The sequence below is a fragment of the Corythoichthys intestinalis genome, chromosome 11 (assembly GCF_030265065.1).
Source record: "Corythoichthys intestinalis isolate RoL2023-P3 chromosome 11, ASM3026506v1, whole genome shotgun sequence".
Classification (NCBI taxonomy): domain Eukaryota; kingdom Metazoa; phylum Chordata; class Actinopteri; order Syngnathiformes; family Syngnathidae; genus Corythoichthys; species Corythoichthys intestinalis.
Genome location: NC_080405.1, coordinates 34,311,304 through 34,334,425, shown reverse-complemented (window position 1 = coordinate 34,334,425; position 23,122 = coordinate 34,311,304). Strand labels below are relative to the sequence as shown.

Below are 23,122 nucleotides of genomic sequence, written 5' to 3'. Positions count from 1 at the left end.
GCATCTTTGTTTTGATTTTGTGACTTAACATATCAGAATCGTGTTTTAAAAGTATCCAACAAATTCGAAAAATAACGCGATCGGCAGCGCTGTTAACGTGTTTTGTTGTTGTTGTTTTTTTTTATATATTATTATTTAATATTGAACAATTCAGCACGAAAACAAAAAAACCACACTTACATATATATTCATAAATTCAAGACACATTTAACAACAAACCATAAAGAAAACAAATATGAACAAAGTACAAAGTGCTGACATCACGTCTTGTTGCCATTGTCTGAATGACGTCAACAAATACTCGACACTGATTGGTCGCACATACGGAAATCTGGGCATGACGTAAATTTGAAATTTCCCCGCTGAAACGTCTGTACTCTTCTTGTCTGACTTGTGAGCATTGGGTTGATAGTTACAGCAAATCATACAAGACTACAAAAGGTAAACAGTGAGTAGTTTCGAGATGTCTTTCTCAAGAGCGCCTTTAAAAAGGTTCAACGAAGCTGTCGGTAAGTCGAATCGAGTCACATCTAAGATGTGTATGTTTGTTTATCGTAAGACACAGACTTTACAAGCGGTTAGCCCAGCCGAACGCAGCATGGTTGATCCTCAGACGCCGGAAAAAACAATATATAGGAATATTGAATTCCTTTGTGATTAAACGTTCGTATTTTGGTGGGTACTGAATCCCTGAAAGTAATAGGGTTACAAAACTACAGCTTTTGCTTGCATAAAGTTAGATTTCTTGCTCTGTTGTCTGTTGTTATGAAGGCTTGACGGTGTTTCATAGTTTAGGTAACAGAATGGCGTTCGTTTAACAATGTTTTTTCATAGATACTTAATTAAAGTACATTTCAAATTTCTATGACGGAACGGAATATTAAAAAAATTACTAGGAAGCAATAAACTCTTATTTGAAACTTATTTCAGTGACACATCATCAAGTTGACAGCTAGAGCGTTCGAATCTGCTAAGCTAGTTAGCAAGGACCTCCTGCAGCTGTGAAATTTCCTTCAATTCTACAATGACCTATATCGAAAAAAGACACTTACAAAATGATTATGAACAACTTTTGCCAAAGGTTGTGCCCCTGCACCGGGCATCTACGACATTAAAGCCGAAGAACCAAAGGGACCTGCATCCTTTGAGAGATCTGATCGGTTTAAGCATTCTAAGGCAGGTTAGTAACATATCACTTCACTGACAGACACATTACCATATGAACTAATATAATGGTGCACATACTGTATACAGTAATTGTTTTTTAATCACGTATCTGTTTAGTGCCTCCATCATCCCCCTCCGGAGTCACGCTGATGTCTCCAGTCAGAAGAACAATATCATTTGATGGACTGGTAAGTTACAGTTTGCATTAGAATATAGTTTAATAATGTATTTTTATAACAGGTAGGGCTTCAGACTAACATTTTTTACTGGGAGCACAGTGGCCCCTAACTTAAAATTTTAGGGGCCCAAGCAAAAGATTCACGGGCGCACACTGTAAATCGACATGCAAAGTTTTCCTGTAATTTTCATTGTTTTACAGATAAATGCTTTCATTAAAAAATGCATAAAACTGCAAACTTATGAATTTATATTTTATTTATCAATTTTGACATCAACCAGTACACTGCTTAGAAGTTAGGTTAGCATGCGAATGTTGTCCTTTTTCTGTCGCTGTCACCTAGCACGACAACCAATCAGCAATGGATTGATTGACAAATCCCCTGCGAGGACAGTGGCCAACCCGGAAATTGACATCCACACGCCACACATTGTCACCATAGAGGAGCATATCATTTTAGCAGTGTGCGACCAGCACGTTCTTTATGATGCCTCTCGGCATGATTTCTGGGACATAAATGAAAAAACTTGTTGGCGCTCAGAAAAGACTGGAAATTTTAAAATGCCCATAGGTAATGAGAGATGAGCTATGACGCACCGGCAGAGGGCGGTGCTTGTCATTGTCGCTGCAGTCGTTTTGCGCTCCCTGTTATGTACTTCCTCAAAGTGCGTACGACAGGAGAAAAAAAAGTCTTAAATAGCATTATTATGTGAATTAGAATCATATTTTGAGACGATTCGACTATATACAACAATTTAGCAAAGCGCAGATGACGAGTAATTAGTCTTTTAATCTGCCGGTTAGCCACGCCTACCATTATAGGGCTGTAGCATCCCCAACAGGTGGAGTGACGATTTCATCCGATTTAGTATGCAGCCCTTTGAGGGGGAATTATTCAGAACGAGGAAAACGCGACAAAGAGAGCTGCAAAATGTCATTGTTTTAGTCTCCCTACTTCAATATTTTTACAGGATATTCTTTTTATCCAAATATTTTCCACAATAGCTAAATAAATGGCTTCAGAAGGACCAGTCAGCCCGTTGAGGGGGAATTATTCAGAACGAGGAAAACGCGACGAAGAGAGCTGCAAAATGTCATTTTTTCAGTCTCTCTACTTCAATATTTTTACAGGATATTCTTTTTATGTAAGTATTAAGTGCTCGCCCGGCGGGGGGGATGTGCGACAAGCCGCCGGTTGTCGGTCGAGGGGACAAGGAGCATGTCAGCCAAAAATGCAAGCCACCTCCGTATTAAAATGATTCCAGTATTTGACATAATACAAAACACGATGTTTACTCACTTCTTCGGAAGTCCCATAGTCCCACAGTAGTAGGGCTTGTTTTGGCCAATATCCACCGGTGAATGGGAACCTTTTGAATCCCAAAAAAGGCGCACCTGCCTCTCCCTCATACAACAAGATTTCTCTGCAGCCGTTTGGCTGGCGTGATACCAAAAATAAATGTATTAATCCGCAAAATCAGCTGAATCCTTAATCCTTCTCATACAACAGTACGGCTGTATAGTCAAGAGGACTCCTTCCTCCGTACACGTCACAGCGCCCTCTTTCTCAAGTCGAGACTGTTGCCGGAAGTCACTCATTTTCATGGCGCGGGATTAAAAAAAAACTAAGTGTAGTGATCGCTTCCACACACATCCAAGTGGTCCATTTCATTCAGGACCATAAAATACCGCATGTATTATGAAATAAGCATGCTTTTTCGTGTCACAGGCACTTTAATAATTTGCTAAGATATCTGATTGGGACGCGGCATCAGCAGACCCTTAAAATCAGTCCAAGATCAGGACATCCCTAATATATACAGTGTATCACAAAAGTGAATACTCCCCTCACATTTCTACAGATATTTAAGTATATCTTTTCATGGGACAACATTGACAAAATGACACTTTGACACATTGAAAAGTAGTCTGTGTGCAGCTTATATAATAGAGTTAATTTATTTTCCCCTCAAAAGAACTCCAAATATAGCCATTAATATCTAAACCCCTGTCAACAAAAGCGAGTACACCCCATAGAAACTACGTACATCCCTAAATGTCCAAATTGAGTATTACTTGTCATTTACTCTCCAAAATGTCGTGTGACTTGTTACAGGAGTGCTGTCAGCATTGCTGCAGAGATTGAAGAGGTGGGGGGTCAGCCTGTTAGTGCTCAGACCGTACGCCGCACTCTACATTATAATCGTGTGCATGGCTTTCACCCCAGGAGGAAGCCTCCTCTGAAGACGATACACACGAAAGCCCGCAAACAGTTTGCTGAAGACATGTCAACAAAGCACATGGATTACTGGAACCATGTCCTATGGTCTAATGAGTGTGCCGTATGGTCTGAGCACTAACAGGCTGACCCCCCACCTCTTCAATCTCTGCAGCAATGCTGACAGCACTCATATAACGAGTCACGTGACATTTTGGAGGGAAAATGACAAACAGTACTCAATTTGGACATTTATGGATGTACGTAGTTTCTCTGGGGTGTACTTAGGCCTGTCGCGATAACAAATTTTAGTGGGCGATAAATTATTTCATTATTTTTTGCGATATGCGATATTATTGCACACAAAAAAAGTGGGAATACAAAATATATTAATAGAGCAAGTACACCCATTTAAATGCAATAAATGTTTATTCTTAAACAATTCAAATACTTTTTAAAAAATCACACCCAAAAACAATAAACGATGCCTTTTTTTTAAGTAAAAGACAATATCACACAGAAACAGAATAATAAATAAAATGTCTTTTTCAAAAAAAAAAAAATTTGCACTTCAATAACAAGCATTTAGGCAGAGGTATAAAGTTGTAACATGAACAATTGCACTTCAACAACAGGAAAAATAGAGTAATAAAGTAGCAGCAACAAAAAAATGGCTTTAATAAGTATCATACAACATTAAACCGAGGTATCAATAAATAGCAATAAATGTTTGTTCTTAAACAATTCAAATATACTTTTTGAAAAATCACACCCAAAAACAATAAACGATACCCTTTTTTAAGGAATATCACACAGAAACACAGAATAATAAATAAAATGTCTTTATAAAAAAAAAAAAAATTGCACTTCAATAACAAGCATTTAGGCAGAGGTATAAAGTTGTAACATGAACAATTGCACTTCAACAACAGAAAAAAAATAGAGTAATAAAGTAGCAGCAACAACAAAAATGGCTTTAAGTATCATACAACATTAAACTGAGGTATCAAGTTGCTATAAAGTAGAAAAACTGCCAATCCAGTTTGTCAAAGGTAAAACAAAAAAGTGCAGAAGAACATTAACACTTTAGTATGAGCAGTCTATCTGCATATATTTCTGGCTATTTTAGTTTGGGAGATTCCTTGAAAGAAACACACATGTTGACCTTATTTGGTTTAAGGCAGGATCTCTGTGGAGTAGCAATGTTGCCAGCTGTGCTAAACATTCTCTCTGAGCTGGAGCTTGTTGCGCAGATGCCCATGTATTTTTTGGCCAATTTGGTCATCCAAGGATATCTTCTTTGATTTTCACGCCACCACGTCAGGGGGTCAGATGATGAATCAAGGGTTTGTTCCTGGAGGTACATGGAAAGCTCTGCTTCAACCTGCACACTTTTTGGAACATTAGCTTGACACTTGAGCTGAGCTTTTCTGTTTTGAAGAAGGTCACTCAGCTTCTTCTTTTTTGTGGGTGGAGGAGACACAACCGCATTTCCTCTGGCATCTTCTGAGCTGGTACCTTCTCCACTTTTTTCTGGATCCTTTAGATCCAGTATCTCTTGCACTAGCTGATTTTTAATATCTTCCAATGTTTCATCCGCCTCCATTGATGCACGATATCTTGGGTCCAAGATGGTGGCCTTTCTCAGGAGGAGTTGGATTGGAGATGAGCTATATTTACTCATTAACACCCTGCACATGTTTTGCTTAATATTGGCTGTCAGTGAATTATCATCAGGGCCTGGAGAGAGAAGATCAGCGGTCATCAGTTCCAGCACAGGCCTAACTGAGGACACAGTGACATATTTTTCCCCTGAGAGGACATCTGTGAAGTCAGCTACAGGTTTCATTGCTGCGTTGATGGACTCCAAAACAGAAATGTCCTGCCACGTTGGGTTGAGGTGACCATGTTTTCTGTCCTCAACCAGAACATGTCTTATGGCTGGGAGTTGCTCCAGCACCCTCTCAACCATTTTCTGCTTAGTGCCCCATCGTGTGGCAACATCCTGTGGGACATATAATACTTCATGTAGATTTTTCACCATTTTGGCTACATCAACAGTCTTAAGAATTAAGAAATGCACATCCTCTATCATTAATTTCCACATTGTGTTGTTAATATACAGTATGTAATTTTGCATTATAGCTGTCAATGAATTAAACGTCACTCACCAGAACTAGACTGTGTTGGGGAAGATTAGCATCATTCTGTGCCTTCCTCAGGGCCCTCCTCTTATTCCAACTCAGATGAAATATGTTGACTAAACTTCGACACAGTCCAATGGCACGGGCTGTCCGTTCCTTTTCGCTGTCCAAAGCGTGGGACACAGCAAGATGAAGGTTGTGGCCAAAGCAGTTTAGCCATGGCCAGCCGAGGTTCCTTATTGCAGCCACAATGTTGGCCCCATTGTCTGTTGTAATGCATGCAAGTTTGCTTTCATCCAGTCCCCAGTCTGCAAAAGCTGCTTTTAGGTTTTCCTCCAGGGTGTTGGCTGTATGGCTTTCTGGGGTGTATTTTGTTTCTAAACATTTTGAGTGCAGAGTCCATTCATCTGTGATATAGTGTATTGTCAAACTCGTGTAGGGAGTCATGTTTGAGCTTGACCACATGTCTGTCGTGGCGGAGTAAAATGAAATATTTTTTATCTCGTTTAATATGTCATCTTTCACTTTATTGTACAGTGCTGGAATTGCAGTTTGTGAGATATAGGATTTCCCTGGCACTTCATACTGTGGGTCAAATGTTCGCAGCATGTCTCGAAATGCTGCTTTATCAACAGTGTTAAACGGTCTCATTTCTTTGGCAATGTAGCGGTCAACACTGTCTGTGGGGGAACGCCATTTCGCGCTGTCGCGTTTGTATTTTAGACATCGAGCAAACCCTTCCGTAATTGTTGATTGACGTAGCGAGAGGGGCTCTGCTTGCTGCGGTGCAGTTTGCTTACCAAGCAGTGAATATTGAAGAGGGTGGTGGTGTCTCAAGTGAGCGTGAAGATTTGTTGTGTTGGCCCTCTTCGTTGAAACAACGTCAAAACAAATTTTGCAGACTGGTTCGTCCTTGTTGCCTGGCTCGCCATCCTCATTTGGTTTAAAACCAAAATATTCCCACACCGAGGCTGTGGCGTTTGGCTTGGAAATAAGGATGTTCCCTTTTTCATCTTTCCCACTGTGCTCGCTCATTGCTGCGTATCCTTCTTTTAGTTTTGGTGGCAGTCGACTGTGCACTCTGCCCCGCCTCCCTCAATTGAATGATTGACATGATGGTCACTCAAACTCAAATGTATAAAACGAACATACCCAGAAGTCAAAACAGAGTCTTCGTCACAGCATACTGCACAACAAGGAAGCAATATTTATAGTACACTAACAGTATGTTCGCCACAGGCGCGCGCGCGCATACGCACGCGCGAGCACACACACACACACACACATATACGTACGCGCTGAGCGATAAATCGCAGCGGGGAAAGTTACCGCCTTAATTTTTTTTATCGTGCGATAAATGAATTTATTGCATATTGCGACAGGCTTAGGTGTACTCGCTTTTGTTGCCAGGGGTTTAGATATTAATGGTTATATTTTGAGGGGAAAATAAATGAACTCTATTATATAAGCTGCACACAGACTACTTTTCATTGTGTCAAAGTGTCATTTTGTCAGTGTTGTCCCGTGAAAAGATATACTTAAATATCTGCAGAAATGCAAGGGGTGTACTCACTTTTGTGATGCGCTGTAATACATATTAATTTGTGTCCAACTGTCCATAAATATTCTGAATCTGAATCTGAATATACTTACCTCACCATTTTACTTGTATTTCATAGGTTGACAGGCCAAATACCAGAAAGAAAGAACATTCCATGACCTTGAAAATGAAACAACATCAACTTTTGGAAAAAGAGGTGCGGTCACATACGCAATATTTGGGAAATTCAAGAATTACGTACATTCTGAATTGTTGAAATAAATGTTTTATAAGAATTCTATACTGCAAGTTCCCAACTTCTGGTAATTGCCGTGTATTTATTAATGTTTACTAAAATCGATTTTCCCCTGCAGATCCGCTTACTCGTCCAGCAGAGAGGGGAGCAGGACCGTCGGATATTCTTTCTTGAAGAGGACCTCAAAAAGGCGGAGGCTAAACTTTTGGCGGCAGTTAGGGAAAAGACCTGCCTAACTGCCAACATCACCTCCCATGAAAGACAGATAGCTGAACTAAAGAAAGTTAATGAGCTGTTAAAAAACAAGGTGTGTTCAAACTGGAGGCTCGTTTGTTTTTATTTAAACTATTTCCAAATTGTCACACTAGGACATGTTTTTTGTATGTTATTTGTGCTGCTTTGACATTGTTGCTGACTATTGTTGTTTTCCCAGGTTTCAGCTGACACAACAAAAAAAAAGATCAATTCATTGACAATGGAGCTAATAGAAGCTAGGAACAAATTGGACTGCAAAAATAAGGTGTGAATTTGCTATAGCCTCTCCCCTTAATACGGCTTTTATGATAATTCTTTATCACGTTAAACAAAACATAAAGTGAGTCACTGATGTGGTGGTACATTTGCCTGATTGTGAGGATGTGACTGTGAGTGCGAATTGTTGTCTAGCTCTTTATGCGCCCTGTGACTAAGTGGAGATTAATTCAGGGTGTATTACACCGTTGGACCCTGGCCAGGATATGTGGTGTTGAAAATGGATGGAGGGCAACATAATTTTAGATCATAGATGTTTGGCATACTTTATTTGTCAGTCAAGCGTTCTGTTGTGTCTTTATATGTACTGTACGAGTGCAGGAGTTCAGTGTTCTACAGCTCAACGCTGATGCTCACCTCAAGGTGTTAGAAATGGATCTAAGTGCTACCAAGGATGCTGTCAAATCGCTCACAGACAGAAATAATGACTTGGGTAAGCAAGCACAGAAACAGATCACCTAAGGTTGTTTTCGTCCACCAAATTTATTTATTTATTTATTTAAATTACATTATTTGTCTTGCAGAGGCGCTCCATCAAATGATGAAAACCCAAAATGATGAGTTGGAACAGCAGAATGACAGATTACTTGGTGAGTTAATCCTTCACATAGGCACCAGGTTAAATACATTTTGAAAGTTCATACTTTAACCAGTCATCTCAATAGGCATATTGTACTGTACCGGTTCATAAAGTAGACTAAACGATATTATTTGTCCTAGTATGATTGCACTAACAAGTAAATAGTAATGTTAAAACTTTCACAGAAATTGCTTTTCAGTCCATTACATTAAATGCAGAATATCGTTAAATGAATCCCTATTACAATGCATAACCTGATCTTAATGTTGAACTATTATACTATTATATGTGTTTGATCCAGGTATTGGATTACATTTGATTTGAACAAACTTTTCCTTTGCCTCCCTTTTAATATTGTTCCAGCTGAGATAATTGAGCTAAAAGCGGAAGTCAAGGTTGTGCAGGGGTATTTGGATTCAGCCAATGATCAGATTCAGGTAGACTTTAAATGGAAATATTTTATGATGGTACATCGTAGACATCATGTATTTTATTTTTTTGTAGGAACTCCGCTTAAAGCTTCAAGACAAAGCACAACAGGATATTCTCTGTAATGCCGATCAGCAGAACACAAAGTAAATGAACAATAGTTCCATGTTATGATATAGATTTACATAATGAACACACTGTAGCGACATCCCTTTTGTTTGTTTTGCAGAGACCTAGAAGAGAAGCTAGAGCAGTGCAACATAAAGCTTGAATTTACTGAACTTGCTCTGAGGCAAAAAGAGGAGGAAGTGCTGAAATATCAGCACGCGATGCAGTGCTCAAAAGAAGATTTTTTAGAAGCAGACAGAAACTTGAAAAGCCGAGAGTTGGAGCTTAAGGCTTCGCAAAAGTCAGTGGATGACTTGGAGACGCAAATGAAATTTATCAACCAAGAAGTCCAGGATTCCCAAGCAACAATTAGTCAGCAGTTGACAGAGTTGGCTCTGCTACAGCAGGTGCTCCAAAAGACTGAGAGGGAGATGGATGAAAAAGTGGCTAATCTTGAACAGAAGTGTATGAATTCGGCAGAAGAGAAAAGTATGTCCACCCACTGATACCAGTAAAAATTACTTATAAAAAAAAAAAACCAACACATTTTGTATTTGTTTTTTGTTTTTTTATTAGACAAAATTCAAGAGGATGCCTCCAAGAGAGTGGAAGAGTTGACCACTGAGCTCAAACTGCTCAAGGATGCTAACCGAGATGAGGAAGAGAAACAGATTCAGCTCCAGAAGAAACATGATTCCGTCATTGAGGAACTAATGAAAGAAAGGGTCAGTATCTTTCATAATTTGCTTTACTTGCATAACAAATCCTTTCCCTTTCAAATTGCTTCCCTATATTAGCGATGTGTCGCAGTTCCTTTTCAGAAGCATATTTTTTCCCCTTTGATTTCAACTTCTCAGGCTCTGGTAGATTCTCTGACTGTAATACTAGAGCAACAGAGGCAGGAGTCGGAGGAGTGTCGGAATCAGCTAAATGAGGAGTTGGAGGAAGTGCTAGGAGAACTAGCTCTCATGGAGGAACAGGAGCAAAGACGAGGTGAAGCAAAAGATCAGGGTCAGAAGGAAGTCGTCATGCTGAAGAGACAACTGAGTGAAACCAGAGAACTTTTGGAGCAGTGAGTTACCAAATTCTAATCAGCACATCAACTTAGTATTGTCAAGTACATTGTCACTGGGTAACAGCTGAAAATACCTCAACATAGACCCTGCGGCATCCCATATATATAAATGTGACCTAAGTCATCAAATGAATTCAACTTAAAAAGTGATATCATTGTTAATAAAAACAAATCGAATAATGTGAATTTTCATTTTGTGAAATTACCTTTCCAAAAGTATCTTATCTTGGCCATTAAAATAATTAATAAAAATAAGAAAAACCTAAAAATCCACATTAACTGCTTCACAAAGCTTCGTGTCTCCCACTTTATTATAATGCATGTCAGTAAACTACATTTTTCATCTCCGCATGGGTTTAAATTTCTGGAATACAGCATATTTGACATTCGCTGCCGCAGACACCACTGCTTCCAGCTGAGCAGCACATCTGTTACACTGGATAAATAACAACATTAGCGTCCCACAGGCTGGCCCATCCTTTCTCTCTCCTAATCTCCTTAATGAAGACAAATGTTCAGGAAATATTCTTGACACCATGTAGCTGCACATGATGTAGAAAACTGATGTAAAGTCGAATGTATATTTTCATTAATAATGGCTCGTTATCTACAGTAAGCAAAAAATGATTTTGTAAAACATTTAAAAGTACTGTAGAGGGTTTGTGTAGTGTACATAAATGTTTTAGTAATTTGAAGGAATTTGAAATCTAGAATATTTTTTAACATTTTTTTTTTTTTTTTTTTTTAATGATTTATACTGTACTAGACTTTACCATGTCAAACCGTCGCCAATGATACTGGTGTATTTTTGTTGGTGAAAGAGTTGTGTGGAAATTGTGGGACTATTGGTTTAATTGGCTAACCAACAGTTCTGGCATTTAAAACCTTTTGCTAACAGCAATTTTATGTACTTCCACGTGATTTTGTTCTCTTCTATTACTCAGCAGAAAAATGGGGGGAAATTGTTAAACAAGATTCTTTCTTTTTATGGGGTCCACTTGATCAACGCCTTTTCTTGTGCTTTAAATATTGTGTACAATGAAAATGCTGTTAATCCAAAACCGAAATTACATAGGTATTTTTCAGGATTTTGGATACTGTGTAATCTTTTTTTTCTTTTTTTTTTTTTTTTTTTTTTTTTTCTTTTTCTTAATGTGACCTAATTTTGAGACGATATTGCCCACCCCAATGAAAAATGTTTTAAATCCTAATTATTCCAATAAAAGGACATATAAACATAATATGCACACAAAAAAAACTTGTAGCATAATATCTGGTGTATTGGTGAGTGAACATTCAAAATGGTTAAGTAATCAAAGCCTGTCCTTTGCAGTAAGAGCAATGAAATTTCATTGTTGAAAGATGGGCATTCATCAATCATGAGAGAACTCCAAGAAGCATACACAAGCTCCCTGGAAAAAACTGAGGAGATGTCTAAAGAACTAGAAAGGTTGGTTAATCAAATGTGTTGTTTTGCAATGTTCTGAGAGTAAATGATTCTTTCATTTCGTGAAGTACTAAAGAGGCATTAAGTAAAGCAGACGAAAGCCGGGAGAAAATGAAAGAAGAGATGGAAAGATTGATCCAGCAGATGAAGGAGGAGAGTGACAACGTGATTCAACAAATGAGATTGGAGAATGCAAGGTTTGCATCTTTCTTGCATTAGTCTCAAAATATTTTTGCCATACCTTCCTCTTTCTTTCCTTACTTAAATTAAGTCTGTCTTAAGAGTTTTGCAGGAGACACAGGCTTGCCTCTCTCAAAAAAATCAGGAGATGCAGATTATGGAGGAGAGCCATGCTATGAAAATCTGTCTGTTGGAGCAGGAGTTACAGAGACAGACAAAAGACAATGAAAATGCACTGATGCAAGAAGAAGCGCAGAAAGAGGCTCAGCTTCGCTATCGGGAAGAAATGGCCCAGAAACAGCTTGAGGAAGTCTGCCAGGAAAAGGTAAACATAATGGAACAACTGCTGCAAGAAAAAGAGGATAAAATTAAATATCAAGCAGAGCTTGAGGTGGAAAGGGCAGCCCTGGCGGCTGAAACTCAAGACATCCAAAATCTTAAGTCCGATGTTTTCAGACTACAGACTGAGCTCAATAGATTGAGTGAGGAAAGAATTCAGCTCCTCTCTCAAATTGAACTCTCAGACCAATCAAACCTGGCATATAAGCATCAAGTGGAGGTGGTTGATACAGAAAGGAAACAGGTTCAGTCTCACTTTGATGAACTTCAGTCCGAGTATATGAATCTTCGTGCACAAAGAGCCCTCATGGAAGAGAAGGTGGAGGGTCTGTTGAACCAAATAGAAGACCAACAGCAAGAACGGTGCGCTCTGCAGCACCAGATTGACACACTGACTCAAGAGAAGGTCACACTTCACTGGGCGATTGACGAGCAGCAAAAGAAAGTTCAGGAACAAATGATTGACGCACAAGATAAGAAGTGAGAAACTTTTATTTTAAAAAATTATGAAAAGAGCTGCTGCAAAATGTATTTACATGGTACAAAAAATATTTTGTTTTAAAGGTCAAATTCTGAGACTGAACACTGGAGGACAAAGTATGAAGAGCTACTTGCTAAAATCAAACCTTTTGAGGTCAGTACTTTCTGAACTAGTTAAACCAAACACACTTTCCTAAATAGATGCAAAACAAATGAATTGTAGCTTGGATTATTTTTGCATTATAATCATGCCTTCAGATATACTATATAAATACTACTGCTCTTTGATATAAAATCAATCTTAGTGGATAATTATTTGCTAAAATGATGCTTATCTGTGGCCAAATAATTAGACCTAATTATACACCTTTAAGTTGACCTTTTTTGCGTCGTCTCCAGGAGCAGTTGAATAACTTTGCTGCTGAGCGAAATGCACTCCTCAATCTAAATGGAGCGAACCAGGAGGAGTTAAACAAACTGTCAGATGCTTATGCTCATCTGCTGGGTCACCAGAACCAGAAGCAGAAGATTAAACACGTGATTAAGCTGAAAGATGAGAATTTTAACCTGAAACAGGTAACACACCACGTCACTTGGACTGTTATGATCTAACTACAATAATTGCCAGCATTTCACTGCATAACGGGAAAGCTCTAAGGAATATTTGTGATTTAGATACTGCAGGTACTGTAAAAACCTGCGAGATATAAACAAGAGGGAGACTGATTGGTTGCCCCTAATGACATAAATGTTAAGTCTAGGGCTATCCCAAACGACTAATTTCCTACCGATTAGTCAGCCAACTATTTTTACGATTAGTCAACTAACCTAATAATTTTTTTTTTTTTTTTTTTACTAATTTAAAAATGAAATTTTTGTTGAAGATTATTAATTCAAAAAAACATTTTGGAACACCTAAATTCTTTATCAACGTATAAATAACATAAATATCAATAATAAATCACAAACAATGAGGTCAAATGCTGCTGGCATAAACTGGTGCAAAAAAAATGTAAACGGAAACACTGTGACTTCACCTTTTTAACAGGAGTCAAAACAATTCTTACTCTTTTTGCGGTATGTCATTGTCTATATTGTTCTCAATGTTAAAATGAATTGCAATGTCGCGGACAATCATTTTCAGAATACTTTGTGTGAGTTCAGATGCTCTTTCCGGTGTGCATTCCGCATTTTTTGGGGAGGGGAAAAACTGTTCAACTTTTGTTTGTTTTAACTTGAAGAAAACACAGAGGGCACACTGAAATATTACCACAATTATTTTGAATGAAAGGCACACATACCCACAATAACAAAAATTAAGTATATAGTATTCATTTTATAGTATACTACTATATGTAAACTTCATAATATTAAATAACTAATATTAGTGCAGTCATGGATTACAATAAGCAGGCCAGTGGTGTTTCCATATATATTTTTTATATTATGTATATACAGGATATATGTATATATTTTCCCAAAGTGGGAGCTTCCATGATCCTAATAAATTTAATAATAATTTAAAAAAATATATATAATTATATTAATTATTTTATTAAATAAAAATGCGCGTTGATACGACGCACATAAAGGCAACTTCCATTTAAAATATCGTTAGAGAGTTGTATGGACTTACAATCCGCTAGCTTGTTGTTTCTTGTTGTCTTCGAAAATTATACTTTGGTGACGGCGCTTCAAGTGTTCGTTCATAGCCGACGTGCTACCGTGGTATGCGAGCTCAGCTTAGCAAAGAGTACACACAGTGGCACCCTCCATATTTTCCTTGAAATAATTCCAGGCTCTGGTTATTCTGCGCCGCTTTTTTGGCTTTATGCCGCTTTCACGTGTAACCATCTCTGCCGTTTTTGGAAATTAGCGGTGTTTTCAACTCCTCACCGGCGATTCACTTGGCTCTTTGTCGTCGGTTCGTCTGGGTTCGTCCGATTTCCTCCTCGGAAAGGCGGCGGCGTTCATAAAAACACAGAGAGGCGTCGGATGGCTCTTTAAGGATACTTTTATTGACCAAAACAAAAACGTGGGGGATGAAGCCACTCAACTCGGCGCGACCCGCGCACTTTTCCAACTCGCCGATCTCGCTCCCTCTCTCTCGCTCGCTCGCTCGCCCACTTTCTTCCTCTTTGCTCAATCTGACAACACCGGTCACATTGAAATACCAGCGGCCTCCTTGGGGGTGCCAGTAACAACCGCTTGTATCGCGAACACCTGCCATTCTAAACTTTATCCGCATGTATTTTTTTTTCAACCCGTCGACGGTATGTTTTGCCCGTCGACGCATTTACGTCATCGATGACGTCGACAACGTCGACTAGTCGGAACAGCTCTAGTTAAGTCAATGATCTATGGCATCAGAGGAGTGCCAAAATTAAAATATAAATGAATGAATATATAAATAAAGACAATTAAATTAATGAATGAATAAGTAAAGTATAAAAGTATATTTTGTCATTGAAAATCCCAAAAAGAAAAAACTATGACAATTTTTGTCATTGACTTACATTTATTAATTCGCTTGTCATTGTCTTAGCCTTTGCTTTTACTGAACAGGAATAGTAGTCGATAGTTGATTATTCCTAGTTTACCTGAAGGAAAGTGACATTTCGGCGCAACGGGGAATAATCTTTATCACGTGCGATTTTTGATTCATCATTTATTTGGAGAGATATGAAAAACCCTTTTCACCTCGCCTCAGCCAACTACCCCGTCACCATGACAATCAAAATTAATGCCGTCGATAAATAACCCTTTCCTCTTTGGAAAGCTCCACCCATCGTCATTTTATTGACAGACAATTCCTTTCGGTAAAAGCAAAGCCAAAGACAATGACAAGGGAAATAGTCAAAAAAAAAAAAAATTCCTTTTGTGTTTTTCAGTGACAAAAATTGTCATTGTTTTTTTTTTTGTGGTTTTCAATGACAAAAAGTTAAAAGTCACTGATAAAATATACTTGATATTTTAATTAATTAATTTATTTCTCTTTGTATTGATTTATTTTTTGCTTTTGGCACTCCTGTGAGTCCATATTGATCAATGTAAATGTACAGAAAATTACCTTTTCAACACATTGGAATTCTTGACTGTGTGTAGGAAGTGATGAAGCTTCGCTCTCAGTTGAGCCGTCAGAAGAGTGATCTGAGTACCCTGAAATCAAAGCTTCCAGATAATTCTCAGCGCAAGTTTGATCCCAGTAAAGCATTCCAACACAATAAGGAGAACAGACGCACTGAGGCAGCACCAGCTTTGAAACAAGGTGAGCAGCCAATACCTTGTTTTCTACAACTTTAACAAAGATTAAATGATAAAGTTGGAAAATTTATGATTTTGTTGGGAACTTTTCTTTTGTAGAGAATCCCACAGCGAAGAAATTCTTCTAGATTGCAACAGCAATGGCTGAGATTCTTGTCTCTATGACTATTGATCTTTAAAGTAAATAGTACCTCCAAGTAATTATTACTGGTTCTTTGTATTGATTTATTAACATATTTTATAGTGTTTGTATTATTGCCTTTAGTACAATTTAGACAATAAAAGTCGGCCTTGATTTATATTTTTAATGTCGTGCCAGGACCCTTCCAATAAAAGTGTATTGATGCACCGCTAGTTTTTACCTTAAGAAAACACTGATCAACTTTTTTGTTTTTTATAAATCTGTTAGTAAACAGTTGACATGCATAATTGTTATATGACACTGTCATGAGCATTAATGAATGCTTATTACAGATGTCTTTAAGTGTCATCCGGCAATTTATATCACTTTTGAATGGATGTAAAAGATCTGGACTGGACATAAATGGAGTTAGTGACAAAATTTGTTGGATGACACTTGATGGCATCTGTCATAAGCATTCATTAATGCTCATGACAGTGTCATTTTGTATTTATGACGGTCTTATGACGCCACTGTCAAAGAAAGTGTTACCATATTTGTGAATTTGGTGGCATCTTTGAGCAGGTATATGCAATGTAGTCAACATTTGGGGGTGGGATAAATACTAAATTCAAGTAAACAGCAGAAAACTGGTGAATGCACATTTAAAATGGAACTACTCCAGTGATCCCTCGCTACTTTGTGCTTCAAACTTTGCGGCCTCAGTCCATCACGGATTAAAAAAAAAAAAAAAAAAAAAAAAAAAAAAAAAAAACTACAAATGAGCTGTCCCGAGCCAATCGCATAGTCTCACGTTCGCTCCCTCTCTCTCCCTGCTCTTTGTTCATCAGAGAGTGAACTGGAGTTGCTTATTAAAGTTAACGATGATTGACAGACGTGATATATATATATATTTTTTTTATTATTAATTATACTTTGAGGAAAGGGTGAAAAAGCATGTCTTATATGTATCGCTTCCCATTGATCTGAATAAATACATTTAACTAAAAAAAGTAGGGTTTTTTTTTTTTTTTTTTTTTTTTTTTTGGAGGGAAGGGGGCGCTACTTTGCGGTTTTTCACTTATCGTGCTGGTTCTGGTCCCCATTTACAGCGAAAGACGAGGGATCACTGTAGTAGGCTTATTGTAAGTAAATAGTAGCACTGTAGTTGTCAGCTTTTACCTAAGACATGTTCAAAAAGGTTATACTATAGTACTGTCCGTGCAGTAAATTAGAGCAAGCTCAGGGGCTTGTAATTGGGTGCACGTAGTTCCATAATGTAAATAAAGGAATCTTTAAACACCTGCTAATGTGGCTGTGAAATCATTTTGAGTCCCATTGGCCATTACTGTTGTTGGCCAGCAGAGAGCACTGTTGGATTGCGGTCACTGGAAAAATGCTCCTAGAAAACCATGTTGCTGCATCATATTCTAACAAAGTCACGTCCCTGCAGAGAAGAGCCTTAGGTTATGGGTCATGAAGCTTTATTTCCTGTCTTTCAAACATAACCAAACATGGACTTTAAGACCTTTTTCCACAGGTGGTACTGAATGTGGAGTTAGTGTGTCAGTTGCAGTAGGCTTCCAGGTGGTAAATGCCGCATGGCTTATGACAGCACTGCTCCACGATGCCTCGCTTCACCTTGGAATCAACGCCTCCAGAAAAATTTCTCCACAGCCGCTGCTCTTGTCTGGCCCTTTTAGACAGGAACCCTTAGAGGTGAAGAAAGTTTCCAAAGCCAAGTTAAGTCTGCCTGCTGTGTGAACCTCAAAGTTCTTATATGAGCATTAAGGCTCATCACACTTTAATGGAGCCTTAATGGTTTGGGTAGGTAATCTGATCGCTTCAATCCATTTAGTCTTGTTAGGCCCTCTTTCGGGGAGAGGTGAGGTATGGTCCAATAGCTTCTAACAAAGCTGCCACATTTAAACATTACAATGTTGTTTGAGGGCCAAGTTTAGGAATAAGGTGAAGAACATCTTCACTGTCTATTCTTGCCGATGGAATCTTGCCTTCAAGTGTTTATAAATCAGTGATTAAAGAGGAATTTTCATTGTCATGACTACCGTATAATGCTACACATTAATCTTACATTTTCCTGGCAACTGGCGTGGCTGAGATTGCTTACAACTCTCATCGTTTGGCAGATTTTTTGGGTATGTCCTGAAGTGACCTTAAAAAGAACTTTTGCAAGGAGATGGAGTGGAAATGAACTGGCTGGGTGAGTGTGCCCTGTGATTGGCTCTAACCAATGCAGGGTTTTCCCTACGTTTCTGTCAAAGTCAGCTGAGATCTGCTCCAGCTTACCCACGCAGTCTCTATGACTGAAGGAATTCATGTGTAGTATTGGATGACAGGCACAAACCCTCCAAGAGGATTCTACACTACAGTGCATCGCTAACTAAAAAGTTTCAAAGGGAATAATCCACACGTATATCCAAGACTTCCACAAAAGGATAATTTTTTGCATAGCCTTACTGAGCAAGTTTTCCAGATCCCTCTTGTGAATTTGTTTCGGGCTGTGGAAAAAGCCCCTCTCTCCACATACGAAGTACAGAGCATCCACAAGGTGGGAGCCACAGAGGTGATGATTTGGTATTGGGGAGACCCATGGAACAGGGAGCACCAGCAGAAATAGGATGGGCAACACCCATGATGCCTTGGCCATAGAATGGAGACCTGATGAAGAAAGGCAAATGGTAAATGAGGATTTCTGGATAGTTGCTAGTTGTATCAAGTTGCTTCCTGGTGTATCTTATTTAATGGTGGTTGAATGACATGCAAATATATACATTTTAAAATTAGGACACTGTCATAATACCAAAAGGTATTTTAAACACTGTATGTGCTATTTAGCTACGTGAACCTCTTAGGCCTCTTGTTGAAATGTTTTCAAGCTGCCATGAGCGGAAATTAGCACTCAAAATTGTGAGTAGGATGCTTCCTTCATTTTTAAAGAAATTTTTAAAAAATGCGTTCAATTTGACATTGATCTCATACTTAAAAAAATAAACATTTTAACTAAAGTGCCTCTCAAATCCTCAAGAAATGCATTGGACCTTAAACCATTCATAAATGACACAAGTATAAGACGTCAAAATATGATCCAGACGAGACTTACACTGACTGGATTACTGTGGTGCTCTATTAAGTCTATTTTAGAGACTGTGGATATTCCCATTGCAGGTCAGTTGAGGTTTTTTCTGCTCAAATGCGACATGTAACCCCCCCCCCCCCCCCCCCCCCGATGCTATGCGAATGGGTTAATAACTATTAAAAATACGACACAGGCCTCTTATGTGTATGTGGATTTGTATCCAATTAGGGCTGCAACTATCAAATATTTTAGTATTCCAGTATTCTACTGAAAATTCCATCGATAAATTGAGTAATTGGATGAACTTTTTTTTTTTTTTTTTAGTTAAAGAGCAATTATAAAAATACATGAGAAAACAATACATTACATCTAATTCTGAACCATTTTAGACAATCTATTTTAGATGTATATTGATGAAAACACCCAACAACTGCATCTCAGATGTGACTAGAGAAAAACCCCCACTGCTTTCGCTCATAAAATTTAAGATCTTATTGAAAGAAAAAACAGGCCTTATTCCTTACCTAAAAATGTCATTACGCTTGATAACATACATCACTTAAAAGTTAGGCCTTCTAGTTAAGTTTTAATTTAGTCTAATGTTTCTAATTGTTAATCTATATTTTTTAAAATTGAAAAAAAAAACAAAGTTTATACGACCACCATTCTTCGTGAAAAACATGCTGATCACATCAGTTTCACCACGGACATTTGGACAAGTGATGTCAAGTAAGCATGCTTTTCATGACGGTACAGTGGTTAGATAATTGTAACATGCATCAAACCACACAAAGAAGACAGCCAGTCAGTAATGCATTCAGTACGCTGTAAATTTATGAAGTCTTAATCAGATCATTCTTCTTAAATCTAGTCAAATAATTTTCCCCGTCTTGTTTTGAGTGTTAATGAGTGGTTAACAGATTGATGAGCCAGATTATTCCACTTACTTGAAGTATCCCATACATCTAAAAAAAGAAAAACAAATGGTGATTTTTCACCTAAATCAAGAAAATTTGCTTTCAAATAATGTTTTGAACCATACCTATTCTTGAATAATGAACATTTCTGACAAGTTTTTTTAGGATTAAGTATAATAATTTATTGCTTAATATAAGGCTGTTAATCTTAATTTTCAAATAGCTATTTTTCTTCAAGAAATCTGAATGAAATATACTTGAAGTGCTGGCAGGTAATTTCACTTATTTCCAACAGATTTACACTGAAAACAAGGGAATTCAGTTTTAAGGAGGTCTGTTTTTGCAGTGTAGTAATGTTATATGTTAGGAATGGTTTACTTTTAAAGTTATTTTTGTGCGATTTAGGTATTTACTCTGTAAGTAATTGTTGCCAAAGTTTACCATTACACAATGTCAGACAACCTGTCTTCATTTAGATGTTGGAATTTACTACTTGTTCACATTTGATGTTGAAAAAAAAAGAGCAATATTTTTGCATAATAATATTTTCTCTTGTGTGTACTTTAAAATTTTACATAGAGCTTTTAATAGAACTATCGGCTTAACAATATCGGTTATTGGCTAGCACGAGGAGGAAATTATCGGTATCGGTTGAAAAATGTATTATTGTGCATAACTAATTGAAATCAAATATATCCGCCGCCTCTTTCTTCTTCCTGTAGGCACGTGACGTCAGCGTGTTGTGCCGCATTAAAAGTAGTCCCGGCAAAACGTCATGCTTAGAGCTTGCAAAATTAAACGATTCCTCGAGGCGGTGAAAATTCCTTGATCAATTTTTAAAATCAAGTTCCTCGAATTATTTGAGTAATCCTCTCAGCTCTATTCGAGTGCTAGTCGGATCTACTGTATATGTCATCAAAAGTCAACTTTCCCAATAAACAAAACAGATGGGTGTGAAAAAGAACGGCAAACAAACGACCTCATTTGTTTTTATGGTGTGTGCAACTACAGTATATGAAAAGGATCACATTTGACATAAAATCTTAACTGAGCATCAGACCCTGTAGTACACTACAATAGTGAACGTAGACAATGATGTAAATTGTAATCCACAAGAATGCCAAAACAAAGTGAAAAAGAAAACTAAAACTTCAGTTCCAGCTGGCTACTAAATTGTTTCAGGATAATACTGGAAACAATCCAACATGCTTAACCTTTCTCTATCCTGGTATGAACCCTACAGACAGGTCGAACGGTTCAGGATTACTGGCTCTTATCATAGTTGAACTTAACGTACTGAACCTACTTTCAGATGCAGAAAGGTCATTGCACATTCAACAATGGAGACTGCAATCCATTCTCAATTACATTTTGATCACTGTCCTTCATTTTTCTTTTATTGTTTTCTTTTAATACAGCTTATTTAGTCAACAGTTTACACAGATATCACTTTCACTCCACTATTTGCAACACTGTATTCTTGCATTTATTAAAAAGAAAAAACTTGACAAAAAGCTTTATAACTCCGGGCTGGATACTGTGCTTGAGTGAAGAATCCTAAAAGTATCAAATGCATAATATACACAGTCACTGCTGATTATTTGCAGGAACAAATATAATTGTATATTATTACACGTTTAAATAATTAGATGAAATCATATATTTAATAATAATTTTGATAACCCAGCAATTCTGATGGACTTTAAATTAATTTTGTCAGTAAACAGGAAATTGACTGTGCTATTGATTAATTGGGCTTTATCTACAACTGTGAGTAGTTGGACTCATGATAAATGAAGGGTAATGCTTGTCTTCCAATATAATTGTAGATTGTGTCAGTATATTCTCAAGGTCAATCCCTACTCAGTGCTTTGCTGAGTTTTCCACTGATGCAGAATTGTTATTAGTGCCATTAATTAAATCATTTTTGTAATGAATATCACAGATTTAAAGTTCAGCTTCTGTTTCAAGGTGAAAACATATTTAGCAGTCATTTGGAAACTATACAGAGCTTTCGTGGAGGTCTTATAATGTACTGCAGATTATTGGCTTGAACATGAATCATTTTAACAGTAATCTTTAACAATGCACCAGCGCCAGGCATTACGACATTGGCAATGAGCTCTATCTGGCCCGCTACTTCTCTATCCCTGGCTGGCTGTATGCCAGTGTCTTGGCACAGTGGACTGGCTGAATAATAGATCTGCCTGCCTGCTCATTACTTTCATTCTAATTATTATACATGTATATTTTTTACGTTAAATCTTGAGGGAATACAGAGAAACACTCTTACCTTTCTTTGAGGCCTCGGTTGTAGTGGAGCAGTTGGTCGTTGCAGATGAAATGGGAGTAGAGCTATTGGGTTATGCAGGTACAGAGAACATCTCCACTTGGCTACATTTCCAGGACATACAGTATCCCCTCACATGCACCTGTCCTTTGTCAGCTTGGGTGTGACACTCCGGTACTCTTATTAACACCCTGACCTATAGATATCCTGATCTACCTTTGAGTAGCACTAAGTCATTTACTCTGTATGACCATACAGCAAAGGTCAGACAAAGTTGAAGACATCCAGAGTGAGAATCTGCCCACCTGCTGAGTGACTGTTTGAAAGGTAAAGTTCACCGGGTGACAGACAAACACCATATGTCACGTTCTCTGATCACGTTGGGTTGTAGATTAAAGGATTTCCTAGTTGAGTAGCGACTACTAGTGGTAAAGATACTATGTGTATGCACAAAAAAACTATGATGTTGAGAATTAACATCTAGAAGTTAGGTACTTACTGTATGTAACCAGATGATGAATTCTTCCCTTACAGTTACAGCTACAGATGAATACATTAGACTTTTCCGCTGGATAGACGAGGATTTAAGGGGGCAGACAAAGTACAAGGGGAACAGTGATAAAGGAACATGATTGAATATACAGTATATGCTACTTTGCTATAAGTAGCGTTACAGGATTATGACATGTACTCCATTTACCAATGTGACACCCTGTGAAGACGGGATACATATACTAACTGGTAGGACAGGCAGAGGAAAG

General features: G+C 37.9%; 2 protein-coding genes across 2 annotated transcripts; one reads left to right on the top strand and one right to left on the bottom strand.

Annotated features, from left to right (window-relative positions):
• The first annotated feature begins 378 nt into the window (after positions 1 to 378).
• Positions 379 to 17,373, top strand: hmmr (hyaluronan-mediated motility receptor (RHAMM)). Its single transcript, XM_057851194.1, has 20 exons — positions 379 to 509; positions 1,082 to 1,180; positions 1,285 to 1,355; positions 7,387 to 7,464; positions 7,622 to 7,810; positions 7,937 to 8,023; positions 8,356 to 8,467; positions 8,559 to 8,624; positions 8,978 to 9,051; positions 9,119 to 9,189; positions 9,273 to 9,640; positions 9,728 to 9,876; positions 10,009 to 10,223; positions 11,560 to 11,676; positions 11,742 to 11,870; positions 11,956 to 12,672; positions 12,757 to 12,826; positions 13,072 to 13,248; positions 15,778 to 15,940; positions 16,036 to 17,373. The coding sequence occupies exons 1-20, from the start codon at positions 464 to 466 to the stop codon at positions 16,062 to 16,064; spliced, it is 3,027 nt and encodes a 1,008-aa protein (XP_057707177.1). The 5' UTR covers positions 379 to 463; the 3' UTR covers positions 16,065 to 17,373.
• Positions 17,117 to 22,729, bottom strand: LOC130924553 (insulin-like). Its single transcript, XM_057851195.1, has 4 exons — positions 22,365 to 22,729; positions 18,536 to 18,736; positions 17,586 to 17,769; positions 17,117 to 17,504 (listed from the first exon to the last, which is right to left on the bottom strand). The coding sequence occupies exons 2-3, from the start codon at positions 18,723 to 18,725 to the stop codon at positions 17,624 to 17,626; spliced, it is 336 nt and encodes a 111-aa protein (XP_057707178.1). The 5' UTR covers positions 18,726 to 18,736; positions 22,365 to 22,729; the 3' UTR covers positions 17,117 to 17,504; positions 17,586 to 17,623.
• Between the last annotated feature and the right edge of the window lie 393 nt (positions 22,730 to 23,122).

Excerpts from the sequence above, each read along its gene's own strand:
- hmmr (XM_057851194.1), top strand. The coding sequence starts at position 464 with ATGTCTTTCTCAAGAGCGCCTTTAAAAAGGTTCAACGAAGCTGTCG. Across the intron at positions 1,181-1,284 it reads GTTTAAGCATTCTAAGGCAG|TGCCTCCATCATCCCCCTCC; the intron begins GTTAGTAACATA and ends GTATCTGTTTAG. Across the intron at positions 1,356-7,386 it reads CAATATCATTTGATGGACTG|GTTGACAGGCCAAATACCAG; the intron begins GTAAGTTACAGT and ends TGTATTTCATAG.
- LOC130924553 (XM_057851195.1), bottom strand. The coding sequence starts at position 18,725 with ATGGCCAAGGCATCATGGGTGTTGCCCATCCTATTTCTGCTGGTGCTC. Across the intron at positions 17,770-18,535 it reads GGATCTGGAAAACTTGCTCA|GGTTCCTGTCTAAAAGGGCC; the intron begins GTAAGGCTATGC and ends TTCACCTCTAAG.